Raw genomic sequence first — 19334 nt, 5'->3', positions numbered from 1 at the left:
ACTACTATTACTACTAATAATAATACTCATAATACTACAAATACTAATACTATTACTATACTGCTACCAACAATATTATTTATAATAGTACTATAAGTCTTTCTGCTGCTACTAATAATAAAAATAGAAAATGTGGTAAATGGGTCCCCGTATGGTTCTTTATTAGAGATCCTTAGATATAGCAAAGTAAAAAGGTTCCTGCATCCATTTGCGTGAATGTTAGTAAATAATAATAATAATAATAATAATAATAATAATAATAATAACATTTACTAAAAAAACACTGTAGAACCATTTGTTAGGGTGCACTAAAATTGTATTGGTGGAAATCTTATAGCCATTCTGCTGTATTACTGTTGTTTTACAATTACTTTTAGCATTGCTTGTTACTTTTAAGTGATTTAACTATTAGTAAAAAATACCAATCCATGAAATTGAACATATGATTAAAATAACAGCAGTATCACACGTTGTTTCGTTGTTTAGGAGGAGGCGCTGCTGCTGCAAACAATGAGAGGATCTGCTGAAGAGTTCAGGACAGAAGCTTTAAAAGACCCAAGCTGTCGAGCTTCAGTGACTTTTACTGTTTTCTGCTGCTGCACTTGTGTCGTTAAAGGGCCTTTCATTGGCCAAATAGGATTAGTGGAGGTTTTAAATCGCGGAGCAGCATCTGCCACTCCAACACCCCCCAAACACACCAGCACCACCCCCCCAGCCCCCACCCGGTCCCCCACCCAGTCCCCCAGTCCAGAACAAAGCCCCAGCAAACCTGCCACGCAATGCCAGCCCGACTCCAGAGGTACGCCTGCGTGATACCTCACAGACCCGCATACGAGCAGTTTAATACCTGATTTATAAAGATCAGAGGATCATAAAGTGTCATATCACACACAAACAGACACATCTTTACCCCCCCAACCCCCCGCCCCATAACTGCTCACCAGCGGGTGCACGCTGAGCCTTCATACGGATACGGTTTAGCACTGTGCACTGACCAAGCATTATTAACATTATGACCACCTCTGTGATTATACAGCTATTATTTATTAAATAACTCATATAGGACATGTAGTTGTACCCTAGTAGTATTATTATTACAGACTGTAGTCCTGTATCTGTATCTTTTGTTTTGCGACAGGATAGACCACTATAGAGCACCTATTATTATTATTTGGGTGGTGGATTACTATTCTCAGCACTGCATCAAGGTTATTATCTTTAACTAAAACTAAAAAAATCATAAATAAAAGAAAAAATCAATAACTAACTGGAACTGTATTAAGTGTTTATAAGACTAACTAAACTGTACTAGATTTATAGATTGAATACCCTTCCATACAGCACCTCACGATCCGTGACCTCACTTCTTGTTTACAGTCGCCACGCTAGCTGCGAAATAATGACAGAAAAACCTGGGAGAAAGCTGAAATATTCTGTATGGGATTAGAATATGAGTGCGAGACAGATAAAAACACCTGGAAACAGGTGATGCAGTATGTGGAATATGTGGAATTAGAGAAGCAGCACAAGAAGGTAGTTAGACTCTCTGAAACACACTGGAAACACACCATCATAAAGCAATGTTTTCACCAGTAACCAAATAACTGTTGTTTAGTTAATAAAAATAAACTAACTCTCTCTTACACACACAGTCTAAAGGAAATGTACGTATTTCAGACAGAGTTCATTGTGTTCACCTTCTGAAGTTATATAAACATTTGAGGTACAGTATAGTTAGTTCTGCTGCACTGATATGGCAAAGATCTGTACCTGTACCTAGTGCTGGGCGCCCACTCCTTAAATTATTTTTGAAATAAAGGACTTAAACCTGTAGAGTTTTTTAGGTTTCTGTGTGTGTTTATGTGTTTATTGCAGCAATATTACAGATATTTAAAGTTTAAAGCTGCTATCTTGTTATACTGTGGACTGTTAAATTTTTGTGGACAGTTGGTTGTTCATATACTTTCTTAGATTTAGATAGACAAACATTTTTAGCTTATCAGAGACAAACGTCCCAAAAACAACCAAACACAACTACATACTTTTACTTTAGGGGTGTTGGGGCTCATTTTAGGGGTAAAAAAGGGCTAGTGGTCCTGATCAGAACAAAATATCTTACCACAAAATATCCAAAATGTCTTACCACAGGTGCTAACATTGCTCCACAGTTCTACTAATATTATTGTTCCTCAGTGGTCACGCCTCTATGGGGCAGAGCTGTTGCAGAGTTGTTGTGCTGGTGGCACAGGTGGGACCTGTACGGTATGAGGAAGGTGCTTTTAATGTTCTGGCTGGTTTTGGTAGATAGATATCTCATTTCTCATATTCCACACCTGCAGCTGCTCACCTCTCCTCCAGTCTAAGATAAATGAAGCAGCTCCACCTGAGGGAGGAGTAATAATGTAAGATAACCCTTCCACATTACCAAACAGACAATATATATATATATATATGTATATACCTGTTTCTTAAATAGCACTGCTCATACTCACCTGCATGGTCCTAAAAGAGCACTAGTGGCAAACACCTGAGCTATACTTACCTGGGTGATTTCATCTTCTGTAGAAAGAACCTGAACGGAGGATATATACCATAATAATATGGTATATGTGTGTACACATTTTGATTCCTAATGAGTGATGGATATTGGTCAGTGTAATGTTTAGCAGTTTAATATTCTGATCATATCAAGCTACCTTTATAAATAGAAAATTGGGTATAAAATGTTATCATTTTTTTGTATATTCAGTAAAGTGAGGACGAAATGGTTTTCATACCATTTTTTAAGTATCTAGTTTTTTATTTCAGGCTTTCACACACAGAATTTCAAGAAAAATTAAAAGGTGAATCTTCTCTCGATTTTTAGATACATATATTTGTCCGTTTTTGTGTCCTGAAACACAAATCTAATGGTATAATTCAACTTGAAAAATGCAAAAATTGAAAAATCAGAAAATAAAGACAAGATAATTTTTTTTATTGTGTGCTTGTAAATACTTCTTGTGGCCAAAATACAAGTGACAGGAAAAAAAGAAACTTCTGTACTTCTGCTGTTTTTGGTAGTTTTGATCGCAGAAGAAAAAGGAAGGGTGAGATTAGTAAGAGAAGAGGTGGAGAGGAGCGAAGGATGGCGTACGGAGGATGTAGCAGAGGCTCGGGCCGATTCGCAGCAGATTGCTGCTTTTCCAGTCAATAAAATCAATAGGTAATGTTTGTGGACTGTAAAATGGTTGCGGATGGTTGCGAGGGGGGGGAGGGGAGCCTGTGATAAATGGGTGCTGGGCATCGCGGCAAGGCAGAGGTCAAAGGTCACTGTCACCTTGAGACATGATCAACAGCTGGGCTCTGGCCTCCACTCCTGATTGGACCAAAGAGGCGGAGCACAGCGTTCGCCTTCGGGCCGGTGGATGGACTGACCACCACACCTCCGGCTTCATTTGCTCGCTCCGTGCTTCCGGCCCACCTCGCTCATCCATCATTCCATCTCTCTCTCCTCCCTCTCTTCTCCTCCGGGTCATACTTCCTCCCTTCCCCACCTTACCTTCATCTTTATGTCCTCTCTCGCTCACTCTCTCCCTCTCTCCCTCTTTCTGTATTGCTGTAAAAGCATTGATTGTGGGCGGTGTTGTAATCAGGCTTCACAAAGGTCCCTGGGCAGTCCTGACTAGCAGTGGTCTCTAAACCAGGCCCCTACACACACACACACACTCTTTCTCTCACACACACACACACACACTTGCTGAGAACCCAGCGCCCTATAGATTAACACAGACGTTACAATTCATTTGGAGTGGATCAATAAGGACCAACAGGTAGAGAGGGAAAGTTAAATGGCTTCGCTCACTTTGGCCTAATTGACACAAGAGGAGAAAGCCACATTCCCGCGGAGAACGTCTGCTCACACACACACACACACACACACACACACACACACACACACGCTTTAAATCTCAAATCAACATGCTCTGGGAATACACCTACTTTTTGTAAAACCTACGGTTTGTTTACTATAGGCATTTCCCATTGAGGCCTAATGCTAAAATGTTCTAGTTCCAGTATAGGAAATTTAAACTGGAACGCTCCTACAGGTCAGATTTTCTACTAATAAAGTATGGAAAGCTTTAAAATCCAAAATGGCTGCCCCATACATCAACAGTCGAAAAAAATAAACTCATTAAATTAGTCCTACACACAGCACTGATGACGTTTCCATGCTGGTTGAATGCATCAAAATACTGCTAGCAACATTTACCTTGGACAATGCTAACAGTGATAGCTAATATCTAAAAGGCACTAAACCCTGAACCATATTGTTTTAATTTATAGCTAAAGCAATGAAACATATCAGTCCTGCCTAATATTTTCTAAACCCTTCCTAACCTAAAAATGCCTTAATTGCAGTCTCTCATTTCCATCTCTGTAGGTCCCTCCCAGGTTCACCTGTGCTATAGGTGTGGATGATGTTTTCGTGTACTTTGGTACGCAGACACATCAGAATATGGAAATCAATCAATCAATAATCCTGCCCCCCGCTGGTGAAGTCCAATCATCTGCATCTCACCACTATCAGAGGCACACTGCTCAGCCCAATCAGATCTCCCTTCTGCCCCTCCCCTAAACCCATACATCACCCAATGCCTCTCCCAAACTACTCCTCCTATTTTTAGAAAAGTAATGTGTGATCTAAGATCAGGCTTACTTAATGAAGTTTTTGGAGTGGTCCAAAAAATGCCTGATTGATGTGAAAAGAACCATTGCCAGTTTTTGCAAATGCTTGATTGTAGTTAATGCAGGGCCAGAATGGTTTGGATAACTTTTTTCCCTTAATAAATGAAATTATAATTTATAAACAGCTTTTTATATGTGTCTATTGTCTATATTTGATATATATATTCATATATCTGATATTAAATGTGTTTTGTTAATCTGAAAAATATAAGTATGATAAAAAATAAAAGAAATCTTTAGGGAACAAATGCTTTTTTACAGCACTGTATAGATATATAGTATGAATCGGTATAAGGATCTGGTAAACATCTTTGAGAGGTTGTGTATGAGGTCAGACATCTATAGAACTCTTGACAAACATGCTGTCTTTACCCCCAAAACCCCCCCTATCCAACTGAGAGTAGCAGCTACTTCATCTCACGGTTGCCCTTAATGGCTGACCTGATTTTACACCCTGCAGCTGACCTGCGCAGCACGACCAGCACACTGACACCGTGTTAGTCTTGCAGACTGTGCAGAAAACACCACAGGCATCCTCAGATACACCTGCTTCCACCTGTAACTGTTCTCCCCCTTTATTTATAATCTTTATTTCTAATATAGTTATTCTGTAGTGCAATTTTATGTCTTGAAAAACTGATTTATACTGAAATGGGATGTGACTTATATTTGGCAACCTATAGCATTTTTTTTTTAATTGGCCAAAATATTAAAAGTGAAATGTATATTGAACAATAATGTTTTTAGGCTATTTAACATATGCAAAATGTTTAATTAAAGATAACCTGCAAATAAAAAGAAAAAGGTTTGGAATTTGGTGTTTGACATGCAGCCAAATGTTTTTATTTTGTTTGTTTAAAAAAGACATGGATTCATTTTAAATAAATGTACCTTTATTTACAATGTAGCCCTTATTTACAATGAGCCAATACATAAAAAGAATAAATAAATATAATCAAATAATAATTAAAATACCCAACATTTTTAATAAGATACAGAAAATATTATAATCAAACATTAAACAATTTTTTTATTTAAAATTTAGATTTAAAAGTTTAGGGTTAGAAAATTATAAAATCATAGGTATGAAAATTAAAGGTAATAAAAATAATAAATCAAAAGGCAACTACAGATGAATAAGTAAAACTTGACACATAACAGAGTATCATATAAGTAAGCAATAACTAAACCCCCCCCAAAAAAAAAAAAAAAGCACATAAATAAAAAACAACAACTAAAAAACATACCAAAATTATATATATAAAAAAATCAGCTTAAACAGTGGCAAAAAAGATTATGTTTTATTTTATTGTTTAAAAAAAATATCGAAGATTTTGTTCTTTACTTTCTGATTGGTTTACAGCCTTTACAGAGTTCGTTAGCCAATTAAATTGCAAAATAGGTGTGCGTGCAGTGAGTGATGACGCGTTCGCGGCATTTTTGACGCTCGTGGGCGGCGGTAGTGATAGAGGGCGCGCGCTGCTCGGATTTCTCCCACTTAAACTTCAATAAAACAGATCAAAACTCAATAAAACCTCATAATAACGCACCAAAACACTGATAATAGCTTACCGGGAGCTGAAAATGAAGCTTCGGCGCCGAATAGACCGTGAAAACGTGCCGTGAGATCCCCGAATTGGTAAGAAACAAACAGAAACCAGTGCTGTGTTTTGTTAGCTAAAATGCTAACCTCACCGCTCTGTGGGAAAACCCGTTAATTTACATATTTTAGAATATTTTAGTAATGTTTTAACGAGGAAAATGCTTTTATTTTGGGTAAATATGAAGTATCCCCCTGTTAAAGAGTTGTTAAACGTGTTATTGATTATATATTGTACTGTATGTCGTTTTTTTTATGGGTTTGTCGAATATTTTTGTCGCTAAATGTGGAACCGGTGTGAAGTTGCAGCCTCATGTTGAATAATCCCTTCAATACTAGGTATAACTTTACTACGTTTTTAAAATTATTGCTTGCTAATTTATTTGATAATATCTCTGGGTAGTTTTACTGTATTATAATTTTACTGTGTTATAATATCTCAGAGTAGTTTTACTATGTTATAATATCTTAGGTAAGTTAACTGTGTAGTATTTCAGGGTAAAGTTAGATTTACTGCATTGTAATATCTCGTTGTATATTTATTGTACGATAATATTTCTGGGTAGATTTACCTCATTATAATTTCTCAGGGTAGATTTACGGCATTATAATATCTCTGGGTAGATTTACGGCATTATAATATCTCGGAGTAGTTTTACTGTATTATAATATATCAGGGTAAATTAACTGTGTTGTAATATTTCAGGGTAGATTTACTGTATTAAAATGTCTTAGAGTAGATTTGCTGAATTATAATATCCCAGGATAGTTTTAATGTATTATAATATCTTGGGTAGTTTTGCTATATTTTAATGTCTCAGGGTAGATTTGCTGTACTATAATAGCTAAGGGTACTTTTACTGTGTTGTAATATCTCGGGGTAGATTTACTGTAATATAATATCTTGGGGTAGATTTACTACATAAAAATATCTCTGGTAGATTTACTGCCTTCTAATATCTAGAGGTACATTTATTACATTAAAATATCTTGGGTTAGATTTACTGTATTATATTATCTCAGGGTAGTTTTACTGTATTATAATATCTTTGGGTAGTTTTACAGTATTATAATATCTTGGGGTAGTTTTGCTATATTTTAATGTCTCAGGGTAGATTAACTGTATTATAATAGTTTAGGGTAGTTTTACTGTATTGTAATATCTTGGGGTAGATTTACTGCCTTATAATATCTCGGGTTAGATTTACTGTATTATAATATCTTGGGCTATATTTAATTTATTATAGTATCTCAGATTAGTTTTACTGTATAATAACATCTCAGGGTATATTTTCTTTATTATAATATCTCCGGGTAGATTTACTGAATTATAATATTTCTGGGTAGATTTACTGAATTATATTATCAGGGTATTATATTAGGTTTACTGTATTATAATATCTCAGGGTAGATTAACTGTACTATAATATGTCAGGGTAGATTTACTATATTAAACAAGTTATTGATTTGATGTTTTTGTTAATGTTATTTTGAAGGCTTGACAAATATTTTTGTTACTAAATGTGGAACATTATAGGTGCAGCACAGCCAATGTAGCCAAAAGTTGCAGCCGCATCATAAATAATCCTTACAATATTTATTTAATGCTCTTTTTAAGTTATTCTTTATTGAAGATCAAGAAAAATGTACAATTTTACAGCCAGGCCTTATAAAAATGTACACATGATTAAGTACACATTTTTATTGACAATCACATACACTTGAATTAGATTAAATAATTAAACAAAATACAATTACATTGCTGTCAAACCAAACATTGCTGGGCTCCATTGCTATAAAATTTTTCCCCTCTGTAATGTCAGGCTATGTTATTTCTTCCATATTATGTATCAGCCATAGGTGCTCTTTCTAGGATTCATATGCTGGGACAGTAGTTTTGAGCCAGTTCACAGTTCTACCCTTAATTTCTGCTGCAAATAAAACCTAAAGAAGAAACAGCAGAATTGACTTCTCTTGTCAACAATTTTAATAACCTTACATGGTATGTCACTTAATTAATTAAAAAAAAAAAAGAACTGTACTATTAAGGCTGGTTTAGTTTATTTTGTCAAGACTGTCAGTTTTATTAAAAAGTGCCTATTGGTGCTTTTTAATAGAGATTTATGCTGCCAATAATTAATATCTATAGATACTAACACATTGATTAAATCATTAAGTTAATTAAATGTTAAACCAGTTTATGAGTTTAATTGTTTGTTCTGATTCTATGTTTACTATAGGTCCGGTGAGCCGAGCCCAGACCAGACCGTTGAACCAGGAAACTTTTCTGCATGCAGCAAAATGAACCCATTGATTCCAGGACTCGTTCACCCAGAAACTGGGCTAATTCACTTCAAAGTGCGGTAGGCCAACCTTACATCTACACAGTTTTATGATTTGCAGGCCCTGGACAGGAACTGTGAATTCTGAACACACAAACACACACAATTAAACTAAGAACAGTGACCACTTTAAAAGACATTTTATTTCCTCAAACATCTCGTTGTACTCAAAATTACTTTTTTTAAATAATTAAGTATTTATTAGGGATGTTGTGAACATATTATTTTGCTCGTTGAAAATAGTATTTACCTAATCGGCCTAACTGAACATTATTTTATGCTTATTCTAATAATTTTATTGTTACAGTGAACTATACTAACAGTACTGTAAACGTAATAAGGGTTTACGTCATGCATTTTTTACGTCATCCATGCAACAAACGAAAAAAAGCATTTTTTAAATTATAATTCAATTTATAAATGGAGAAAGAATTTACAGTGATAAACAACTTTTTTGGGAAAGCTGAGTTCAATTTTAGTACTATCAAGAATTCAAGAACAGATTAGAAAACGGTGGCGGTCAGTGATTATCTATTCTTCACTATTAGATACTTTTTAACAGCACTGTATGTAGCGGAAGCTCGATTGTTGTGCTTTTATGCATTTATGTCTTCATCATGTCTAGAATCTGTTTTATAACGTTTATATTCCATTATTTTGTCTGGTGTTCTTCATTTTGTGTGTGTGAGAGTGTGAGGGAGGTGATGTGCTGGTAGCTGTTGTGCTTTTGCTATTCAGTGGCTGTATAGATGACCTTTTGGTATTTGTGAGGATCGAGCGTTTCTCTTTTCAGCCTATTATACAAGCAGACACCTAGAGATACCGTTCTGTCTCCAAACACATCTCTCTCTCATACATACTCTCTCTATTTCTCTCTCTCACTCACTCATGTACTCTCTCTCATACTCTCTCTCTCATACTCTCTCTCTCTCTGTCTCTCTCTCTCTCTTATACACACTCTCTATCTCTCTCACTCATTCATATACACTCTCTCTCTCTCATACTCTCTCTCATACTCTCTCTCTCTCTCGCTCTCTCTCTGTCTCTCCCTCTTCCTCTCTCTCTCTCTCTCTCTCTCTCTCTCTCTCTCTGTCCTTTATTAGGGGTGCTGGGCTGTGCTCTAGTTAGGATGAGGAAATCGTCGTCTCTCTGCCTCGTATTGATTTTGGCCTGCAGCGGTGACGGACACAGAGAGGGGAGGGGTGGAGGGGTGAAGGGTCGAAGGTCAGCCCGAGCAGGTCGGTTTGAACTCCATATTACTGTCATGTCTTCCCCGGCGTGTTTGCAGCTGGACGGGCGAGCGGTTGCGGCTGTCTCTCTTTTTGTCTAGGGTTGCCACCCGTCCTGTCAAATTCGGAATCGTCCTTTATTTGGTAATTAGATGTCGTGTCCTGTTTTGAACCGATACAGGACATGATTTGTTCTGTATTTCTGTAAATGTTTTAAGGTTGAAATAATGATTATTTATTTAATATACCGGATTATTAGGCAATATAAATATTTTATATATCGACATTTAAAGAATGTATACTAATAAATTAACAGGTGGTAGATACATTTATTCTTATGTTTATATTGTTGGGGAATACAGTGTTCAGTCATCCTTTCATAAAATATTTTAGTGTCTCTATCTCCCTTTCTCTCTGTCGTTGGCTCATGGTCCTTAATGGCTGTTATTTTGCTTCGATCTGTGCTTGAAACAAAAATACACTATTGAGACACTATATTAGACCTCACCACCATTTAAAACTTTGGTCAAATCAGGTTTGGCTGTTTAATATGAATATTTGTATTTTATTACCCCTTATATATTCATCATAGTGAGAAGCTTAGGGTGTTTTATAAAGTGGACCGTTTCTTAATTAGCTCAACAGTTTGTTCCCAAGGATTAATTGCAGAATTAATCAATCAAGTCAATAAACCAACCAACCTTTTAAACTCAGAAAATACAGTACCAGGCAAAAGTTTGGACACACCTTAAATTCAGAGTGTTTTCATTTTTTGCATTGTAGATTAATACTAAAGTCATCCTACCTATGAAGAAATTATTATTATTTTAGGTAAACAAGTGTTAAGAGTTAATTGTGAGAGTGAACAGCTTGTAATGTTCTAATCCATATTATGGCAAAACTACTTAACTAGGGAAAAAAATAGAAGATTTGTGAGATATATATATATATATATTTTTTATAATGATGAAACTGGCTCTCATCAGGACTCTCATCAAGTCCTCTAAGGTAACCAAACCCCTCATGATCAATTTACATACTGCTAGCCCATGATTTTTGGTATGTTGGTGTATGTGACATGATAAAATAAAGAAATGAATTAATTTGTAATAGAAAAATAATACAAACGGAATTAATGTATAACTATGTATTATTTATAAATCACAATGAAGTCAAACACGAATTAGAAATGTATAATAGAAAAACAATTATATAAAAAATTAAAACGACCAACCAGGGCATTAAAGGTTAATCAATACAAAAATAACAAAGCTAAATGAATCAAAACCTTAATAAAATAGCTTCAATTCTAACAAAAGTAATACGAAATACTATAAAAACAGGAGTGTTAAGAATAGTGTATGAAAATAAAGGAAAAGTACTAAAATACTAAATAATGAACATCAAATAAAACGCAGTTGTGTTAATGTGATTAATGTTCTTGATCACATTAAAATTCATACACACTTCTGTGCTGATGCGGCGGCTCGTTAATGAGTAATAACATTAATTGGCAAAGAAATTATCGAGTCGCGCACCACGGTATTGATAAATTTCTCTGGCGACCCTGTGATTAGTAATTCAGTTCAAGCAGTCAAATTTCTCCAGCTTTTCAAGTGGGATTGTAACGCTGATGACGATGATGAGGACGGTGAAGATCAGCGTTTGATGTCTGATCAGTGAGGTCTAATTAAACCAGAGAGACTCTGATGCTGAGACTCAGTGGAGAGGAGAAAGAGGTAATTAGCTGACCAGTTCGATTCCGGACCGCCTCGTTTTGGGCTTGATCTGGTACCTTTAATCTCAGGTCTGAGAGCCGAGGGAGACCTTTTACATTAAACTCATCTCCCCAAAGCCCTCGTACAGGATACACACACCTTATACCTGCTATTGTTTCAGAAGCGTAGTGCATATAGATATGCTTTATAGGTTCATGGTTATAGACTAGGACTGCAGCTTTCGATTATTTTAGTAATGGAGTACTCTACTGAAAAATCGATTAGATTAATCGAGTAATCGGATAAAACAAAATAAGAGATTTCTTGAAATTTTACTTAATAATGAATGACCAACATTAATACCACAAGTAATAATTTAATAAATTAAGTTAAATTATTTCAATTTATTATTTCTTGTAAGTATTAAATATAGGGCAGTAATTAATAATAATAAAGGCATTAACATTTATAGGCTTTATGTTGTGCATCTTAGCTAAATGACAATACAGTAAGTTCATGGCCAGATAACTTTGACATGTATTTATTTATAACTCCACAGCGCTGTGTTCACTGATTACATGTAAATTACATACCTGTACGTAATAACATGTAACCCTCTTGTAATCTCCCTTTTCCATCAGTGCTGTGCAGAGCAGTGCAGTGCAGATATTAACCCAACTTTTACATCAATAATAAACAGAATACTAAATAAAATTACATTACTGGTAGCTGTGCTGTTAATTTAGCAATCCGCCAAAGTCAGAGCACACCAGGCTCTTAATGGGAATGGCAACTGCTATGCTGATTTAGTTGTTTTTCACTTTTTCTCCCTAATGTGAATATGGCAGTTTATATTGTGTCAGAATGTCATGATAAATGGACCAAAAGAAATGCTCTAAAATGACATAGAATTAAATCTATAGTTACTGACTCCTATTTAAAGTTAAGAAGGTTTGTGCATTCTCACATATATAATGATTTTACAGCTACAGTTTATTAATGGAGAGTTATAAATACAGTAAATAAAATAAAATAAAAAAATGCAGATATTTTAGTGTAGCAGTCAAACAGCATCTTAACATTTTGCTCATTTGGAGTTCAGTAATTACATGATCTCATATCAGCTTTAATTATCAATAATGTCAAACATATCAATATCTAGACACTAGAGTCGTTGTGCAAAAACGTGTATGAATATATAGGAGAAGAAAAACAACCCTTAACTTTGGAATGGAAGATTTTTATTTTAGAGGTCATTTTAGAGCATTTCTATTGGTGTGTGTATGCATGTATGTATATATTTTAAAATAACAGCTAAAGATATTGAGACAGAACTATTATTACTAATATTACACATTACTTTGTGCCATGAAATAGCAATATAGCAGTAATATTCTTTTCAATTATTATTGAAGCAAAATATAATCCAAACTACAATAGATATTTTAACAGGCTTACGGATAACAGTGAGCATCTCTTTTAAAATGTTTTAGTGTGTGTGTGTATTTGTGTGTGAGTGAGAAAAAGAAAGTGCACTAAAGAGTCTGATACATTTCCTTTTATTGAACACACAGTCGTACACAATAGATTCATCTCCAAACACAGCTTTACAGTACACGTTCAATATATTCAGTAAATGTTAGCAGAGTCCCACCACACACACAAACACACACACACACAGAAGCGCTAGTCTGAGTGAGATGTAAAGCACAGCAGAATCTCTCGTAAATAAACTGATAGTTATGTTTTGCCTGGGTATTGTTTGAGAAAAAAAAAAAATCACAGTACTTTCTATCATTTTGATGATAACAATAATATACAATATTTTGCATTATTTAAAAACAAAAAGTGTTTGTAGAAGTGCAGTCAGGAAGAGTAAAAACTGTAAATGAATGCTGGAGAATACTTTAATTTAAAGCTTTCTCTCTCCCTCTCTCTGTTTACTCCCAAAACACAAAATACCAAAAACACATTTTTTTTTATCAGTGTGTGTTCACTGCAAAATAGAGATTTTGAGTGGTTTGACGGTTTGATGGCTGGACAGTCTTAAGCCGTCAGGCCCACCAGCCTGGAGAGGGGGTGAGAGCATGGAGGGGAAAAGTAGTTTTTCCTCATCTGTCCATCTCTCCTCCTTCTCCTCTCCAAGAATGCAGTGGTGTGAGATGTGTTGACATCTCTGGGGCTCACAGGTGTGAACAAATGTTGGAGGCTTTTACTGACCTAATAGCCAGTAGGGGAGAGAGAGAGAAGGAGAGAGAGAACGAAAAAAAGAGAAAGAGGAGGCAGAAAGAAATAGATACAGAATGAGAACAAATAGAGACACGGGATTAGCAGTAAGAGTTGCCCAGTTCACTCCTGGCATTAATGTGCATTCTGGGTGATCTGATAATATAAGTGTTCAGCACAAACTGTCTCATTAATGCACCATAATCCTAATCACTTAAACCGATCACATTATTACAGTAGTGTGAATATTAAAGCATCTCTATGCATCCCAGAAAGTGAAGCTCTGTCCACATAAGAAAAATAAAAATAATAATATATGTAATAACACCACCAAAACACCATCCACCATCCGCAGGGGTTATCTAAGCAAAAACTGGAAGACTATCACTAAAACTGGTCCCGCCTCCAGTGTACATTTTATGATCAGAAATCCGTACACAAGCATCTTAGCACAAGCACAGAAAACACATTTAAAATGCCAGGTGTAAACATCTGTTTTTTTTTTTTTGTACTCATTTATGATCAGATCACTCACAATATTTTATTTAATGCCAGGTGTGATTGAGACCAGTGATGATGGACGGGGAGGAAGAAAAGAGAAGAGTCCGAGAGGAAAGAATAAGGTAAGATACATGTTACAAACACATAGCTCCATAACTAATTTTCAAACTAAAGGTTCATTATTACTTTTAAGTGGGTTATAATATTCGTTATCATCACATTGGTTTGATGTGAGGGCGTCAATGCACAAATCAAGTAGCCACTCCCATCTCAGTCATTTATACTGACAACAACATGTCATGTGGAGTAAATAAGCGAGATTTTATTGGTAAAAGTGTGATAAGAAACTACACTGGACTACATCCACATTTTGCGCTCATACACACATTCACACTCATTCACTTACACAGTCAGTCCATTTTCCACTAACAGATATCACTGGACTTCAGCGATATATAAACACACATACGCATGCAGATATATTAAACATCTCTCTGATATAGACTTTGTACTTTACCTCACTCTGATTGTGTATCTACAGCAATTATACTCTTAAAAATAAAGGTGCTAAAGAGGGTTCTATGAGCATAAAGCTATAGCAGCACTATTTTTATTTATTTTTTTTGTAAAAGAATGTAAAACTTCTTAAAACCTTTGTGAAAAGAAGGTTTTTCACACTTCTTTTACTCGTCTCTTTGCAAAAATGTTTCTTAATGGCATCACTTGTTAGGACTTTAAAGATAAAAACATTTTTAAACATGTTTGTACATTGAAATGACATGGATTCCCAATTTCAATTTATTGTTATTTTGAATTATTTTGAACATTACTATATCAATGTGTCTACATTTTTAATTGTTTCGAATATTCAAAGTTCACTGTCCTTTAAAAGGGTGTTGACAGTTTCACAATTTAGGTCTATCACAACAATTATGTTATTGATTTACCGTACAATATGTGGACCTTTTTATATTGTCAATTTTTGTTAACATAAAAATGAACTTTACTAGTAATTCAGGCAATGAAAACACAGACAAATGTAAGTTTATTGTCACAGGCCGAAATAAACTAAAAAAAAAAAACTTAACATCTCAGACTCTATTGCTCAAAGAGTACCCCCTCATAACCTCTTTATTTTTAACAGTGTTAATGTGTTAGTGTGGGTGTGGTGGTTGAACTGGGCCTTGCTATCCTTGCTATACAAAGCCCAGGTGAGAAAAGCTAGTCTGATAAATACAGATGCAGCACCTGAACGCCAATGACGACACAGAAGCAAAATATTCCACAATAAAATAAAAACGACTCGCGACCGGCAGACGAGACAGAAAGTAAAACACTTGACTTTAATAACACAACAAGCTAAATCCAGACTTCTCCTGGTGATATTTCACATTTAATCTGCTGTGATTATGTTTAGAAACAGGATGATGATGAAGATGAAGAAGAAAACAGCACTAGGACTCGGGAATGCTTCTGGTAAGTACAGCTCTAAGCCTGTTACGTTTAGCTAAAGATGAGCAAAGATGATCCTGGGTCAAACTGGCCTGGTACATGTTGAACTTTAAACTAAAGTCGAATTTTTTTATTTTAAAGTCAGGTCAGCATGACCCTGGGAACATCATTATTCCTTATAGCTCCACATAGCAGGAGGATGTAAATAAAGATATAGACTCTAAATATTAATCGATTAGAGCAGGTTTAATCAGCCTACTAGGACTCAAAGTGTTCTCTGTTTGTGTAAAAGAACAATGAAAACAAATGCAGGAGAGGCAGTACCTCATGCAGGAATGGATTTGGACATCACACATGGTTACTAGGTGCAGTAATAGAAGCACAGGGGCTCCACTGTTAACAGGTTAGGTGCCAAAATACACTTTACAATACATTTGTTTTTCTTATCCTTTATGTGCATGAGAATTAAAACTGCAAACCTGCACAAACTCTGAGAAACTGAAAGACCTACGATAACAAACGTCTCATTCAAGCCTAAAAGCTCTCCTAAAAGTTCTCATCACTTTCTTTAATAAATTATCAAGGAAAAACACACAAGTTTAAGAGTAATTAAATAAAATAATGTGGAATGAAAATCATAAACAACAATGTAAACAACCTAAAAAAAAAAAAAAAAAAGAAGAAGAAGAGAAGTGATGAGTATAGGAACAACGCTTCCTAAACTTGGTCAGAATTCCTCTCGACTCATCTCAAGCTTGAAGGTTGACGTTAGACTCTCTTCTCAGACCATGAAGCGATGCTCCTTGCCGTCGTGCGCCATCAGGATGACGTTGCGGTTGGAGGTCCAGATGAGGCGGGCAAGTTTGAGGGCGTTCTGCGAGCCTGGAGACGCCGGCTGGACCGGAGGAACCTGATACGTCTTAATGCAGCGCAGCTGTGGAGCCGAGTTCAGCATGCCTATACTGCCCAGCAGAGACGTGTTCATCTGGGGAGGAAACACAGAACGCCGTGTCATCACAAGAGGAAATCGGTCGATGGGCGGCAACATGTTTATTATCGGACAGTTGCTTCTTTAGTTTTACACTGGAGCTACATATTCTAACCCCTTCTTTCAGTAAGGATTATTTCCTGTGGTTAAAAAACATACAAAGAACAGACAGTTTGGGCAATGTTTATCCTGATGTTTGATTTATAAATATGTCTAGATGCTTGGGATGGTCAAATTAGATTTTAAAGAGAAGTAGCTTATTTAGGTTAGTTACTGATGTCAAACCTTGATACCACAGCAACCCATAGACATATGTTTGTGATGTCCAGACCTGCAAGATTAATTTACTGTGTTGGCAAAACAAGTCCAAAACTGTAAATTCAAGACTGAATGCAAAACTGTGGATTGAAACCCTAGAGTGTAAATGTAATAATTTTATCTCTGTTGAGATAAGAACTTACTATTTGCTTATTAGTAATTGTTTCTTCTGAAATCAAAGGTGTTGATTGGATTTTATCCTGCTTTTATAGGACAAACTGTCTTTACTGCCAAGAGAAGACTGCTATTAAATTGTAAAGCTTTGAGTCACAAGAGCATAAGTAAGTTCAGGATGTTTGTTGATCAATTCTCAACCCATCCAAAAGTATTAGTTGCATTAGGCCTAATACAAGGTTTATTTCTATTTATCTTTTACAGTATAGAGTTCTACTTTATTGTCAGATCAGCAGTAGCTGAATGCTGCATTCATTAGACCGTGTGTCAAACATTTGTACATTGTTGGTGGGTTGGTTTCTCAGACTGAGATTAAGCATGACGTATTTTAATGGGAATCTCCATTTACAGTGCTGGATAGTCCAGGACTAGGTCTAATTGCTGTCTGGGTAACCAATCCATTGGGGCAGTTTCCTGGACAGGGATTAGACCTAGTCGTAGATTATATTTTACATTTATAATCTCCATTCAAAATGCTGTGTGGTCCAGGGCTAGTCTCAACAACCTGTCTGGGGAAACTGCCACTTAGTGCTCAATCAGTACAGTTCCTATACACCTTTAGTTAAGGATGATAGAAGACTTTTCAAGACATTTGTAAGTAGTTTAGAGACATTGCTGGCAGTGTGAAGGGAGATTTTCCACTGAAAGTATATTGTATGAATTATAGTCCACGACTAAACCTAATCCTTGTCTGGGGAAACTGTTCCAATATCTAGTCAAAATGTTAATCTGTTGTTAGACCATTTTTCTTGTTCTTCAGTAAAGCAACAGAATGACTAAAACAAGCTTAAATAATCTTAATGTAATGCTTATAATTAAATGTTAATTTTGCTCTGGATATAATAAGACTATTGCTTGTTTTTCTAAACTTTTTTTTTTTTTTTTTTTTTTTGCAATTTACAGAAAATCCCAGGATCCTGAGGAGAAAGTGAGAGCCATTGATCTAAACAAGAAGGAACCAAACACACAGGGAGAGGGGAAGGATAAGGTTCCTCTGGTCGGAGTCACTTAGTCTACAAACACACGCAAAAACGCAAAGAGGCAAAGACATACAGTAACACACACCCCTACTTCTTCCCTCTTACTCGGATTCTCTCTGTCTGTCCTGAGCTCCAGAGAGCTTCAGCGCTCCAGCTTCAGACACCCAGTCTCCCTCTCAGAGACAGGGACACACATGCATATACACAGCTTCATCTACATACACACACACACCCCTCTACCTGCACTCAAACACACAGTAAAATCTGTTACACATACACACCCATAAATGACATGATAATACAAAATATTCACACAGCCGTGTTTCTGCACTGATTTTAAAGAATGCATCAAAATCTACGGTCAGAAACAAACCATGCAAACAAACTACAGCAGAAACAAACCATGCACAAACTCAAACAGCATGGCATGAGAACAGGGATAAGTAAAGGGATTAGGCCCATTTGTAGACTAAAAAAAAATCTCCATTCTAATTGCTGTTTGGTCCAAGACTAGGCTTAATACCTGTCTAAGAAACTGCCACATAGTGTATATCTAATACGGCCGTGCATCGAAATTTTATTGCAAAACGGCAGCGTCTGAAATACCTCATTACTAACAAGTAGCATAAAAATGATGCTTATTTTCAATACTTTGCATAAAGTGCACAAAATTGTGCACAGCAAGGTAAACATGGCGGAGTGTTCTAAATTCGGACTCTACTCTAATGTCTCATCTTCGCTTCATTTACCTTCAACTTGTCGCCACAACGCTACAGTAAAAAAATACATATCCTGCCATACCTAAACCACGCTACACTATTATTACTGTCTCCTCACAATAATACAGGGAAATACCAACATTTAAAAAATATATATCATGATTATAATTAATATTTAAGTAATTGATACCACTAATATATAAATATAATTACATAGTGACAATCTAATGATATTTCTCAAAATAAAAACTATATAAATACACTGTCTGCATAATTATCACTTTTTGTATATATTTTTTGTAAATTTAGAAAAAAATAACGAAGAAAGTATTGTTTTATGTATCGTATCGAAAATCTTC

The 19334-nt window shown here is 35.7% G+C and overlaps 1 protein-coding gene and 2 long non-coding RNA genes across 6 annotated transcripts in view; 2 read left to right on the top strand and 1 right to left on the bottom strand.

Moving 5' to 3' along the window:
• Positions 1 to 19334, top strand: part of LOC125782410 (uncharacterized) — a 318736-nt gene that overhangs the window by 12583 nt on the left and 286819 nt on the right. The window lies entirely within an intron of this gene.
• On the top strand, positions 6176 to 19331 carry LOC111193954 (uncharacterized). Of its 3 annotated transcripts, none has more exons than XR_002650833.2 (6): positions 6176 to 6367; positions 8569 to 8691; positions 14399 to 14466; positions 15762 to 15820; positions 17315 to 17383; positions 18180 to 19331. It is a non-coding gene; the product is annotated as an uncharacterized LOC111193954 (long non-coding RNA). The 3 variants fall into 3 exon arrangements; XR_007425053.1 differs by lacking the exon at positions 17315 to 17383 and adding an exon at positions 9774 to 9908; XR_002650832.2 differs by lacking the exon at positions 17315 to 17383.
• Positions 13161 to 19334, bottom strand: part of LOC103046282 (WD repeat-containing protein 7) — a 153251-nt gene continuing 147077 nt past the window's right edge. For both annotated transcript variants that reach the window (XM_022676682.2, XM_049466318.1), the window contains one exon: positions 13161 to 16781. In XM_022676682.2, coding sequence (XP_022532403.2) covers positions 16578 to 16781 — 204 coding nt within the window. In that variant the 3' untranslated portion in view covers positions 13161 to 16577. The remainder of the gene's footprint in view (positions 16782 to 19334) is intronic.

Source organism: Astyanax mexicanus, chromosome 17, assembly GCF_023375975.1.
Source record: "Astyanax mexicanus isolate ESR-SI-001 chromosome 17, AstMex3_surface, whole genome shotgun sequence".
NCBI lineage: Eukaryota > Metazoa > Chordata > Actinopteri > Characiformes > Acestrorhamphidae > Astyanax > Astyanax mexicanus.
The sequence above is the reverse complement of the archived record's forward strand: the minus strand, read 5'-3'. Positions and strand labels throughout refer to the sequence as shown.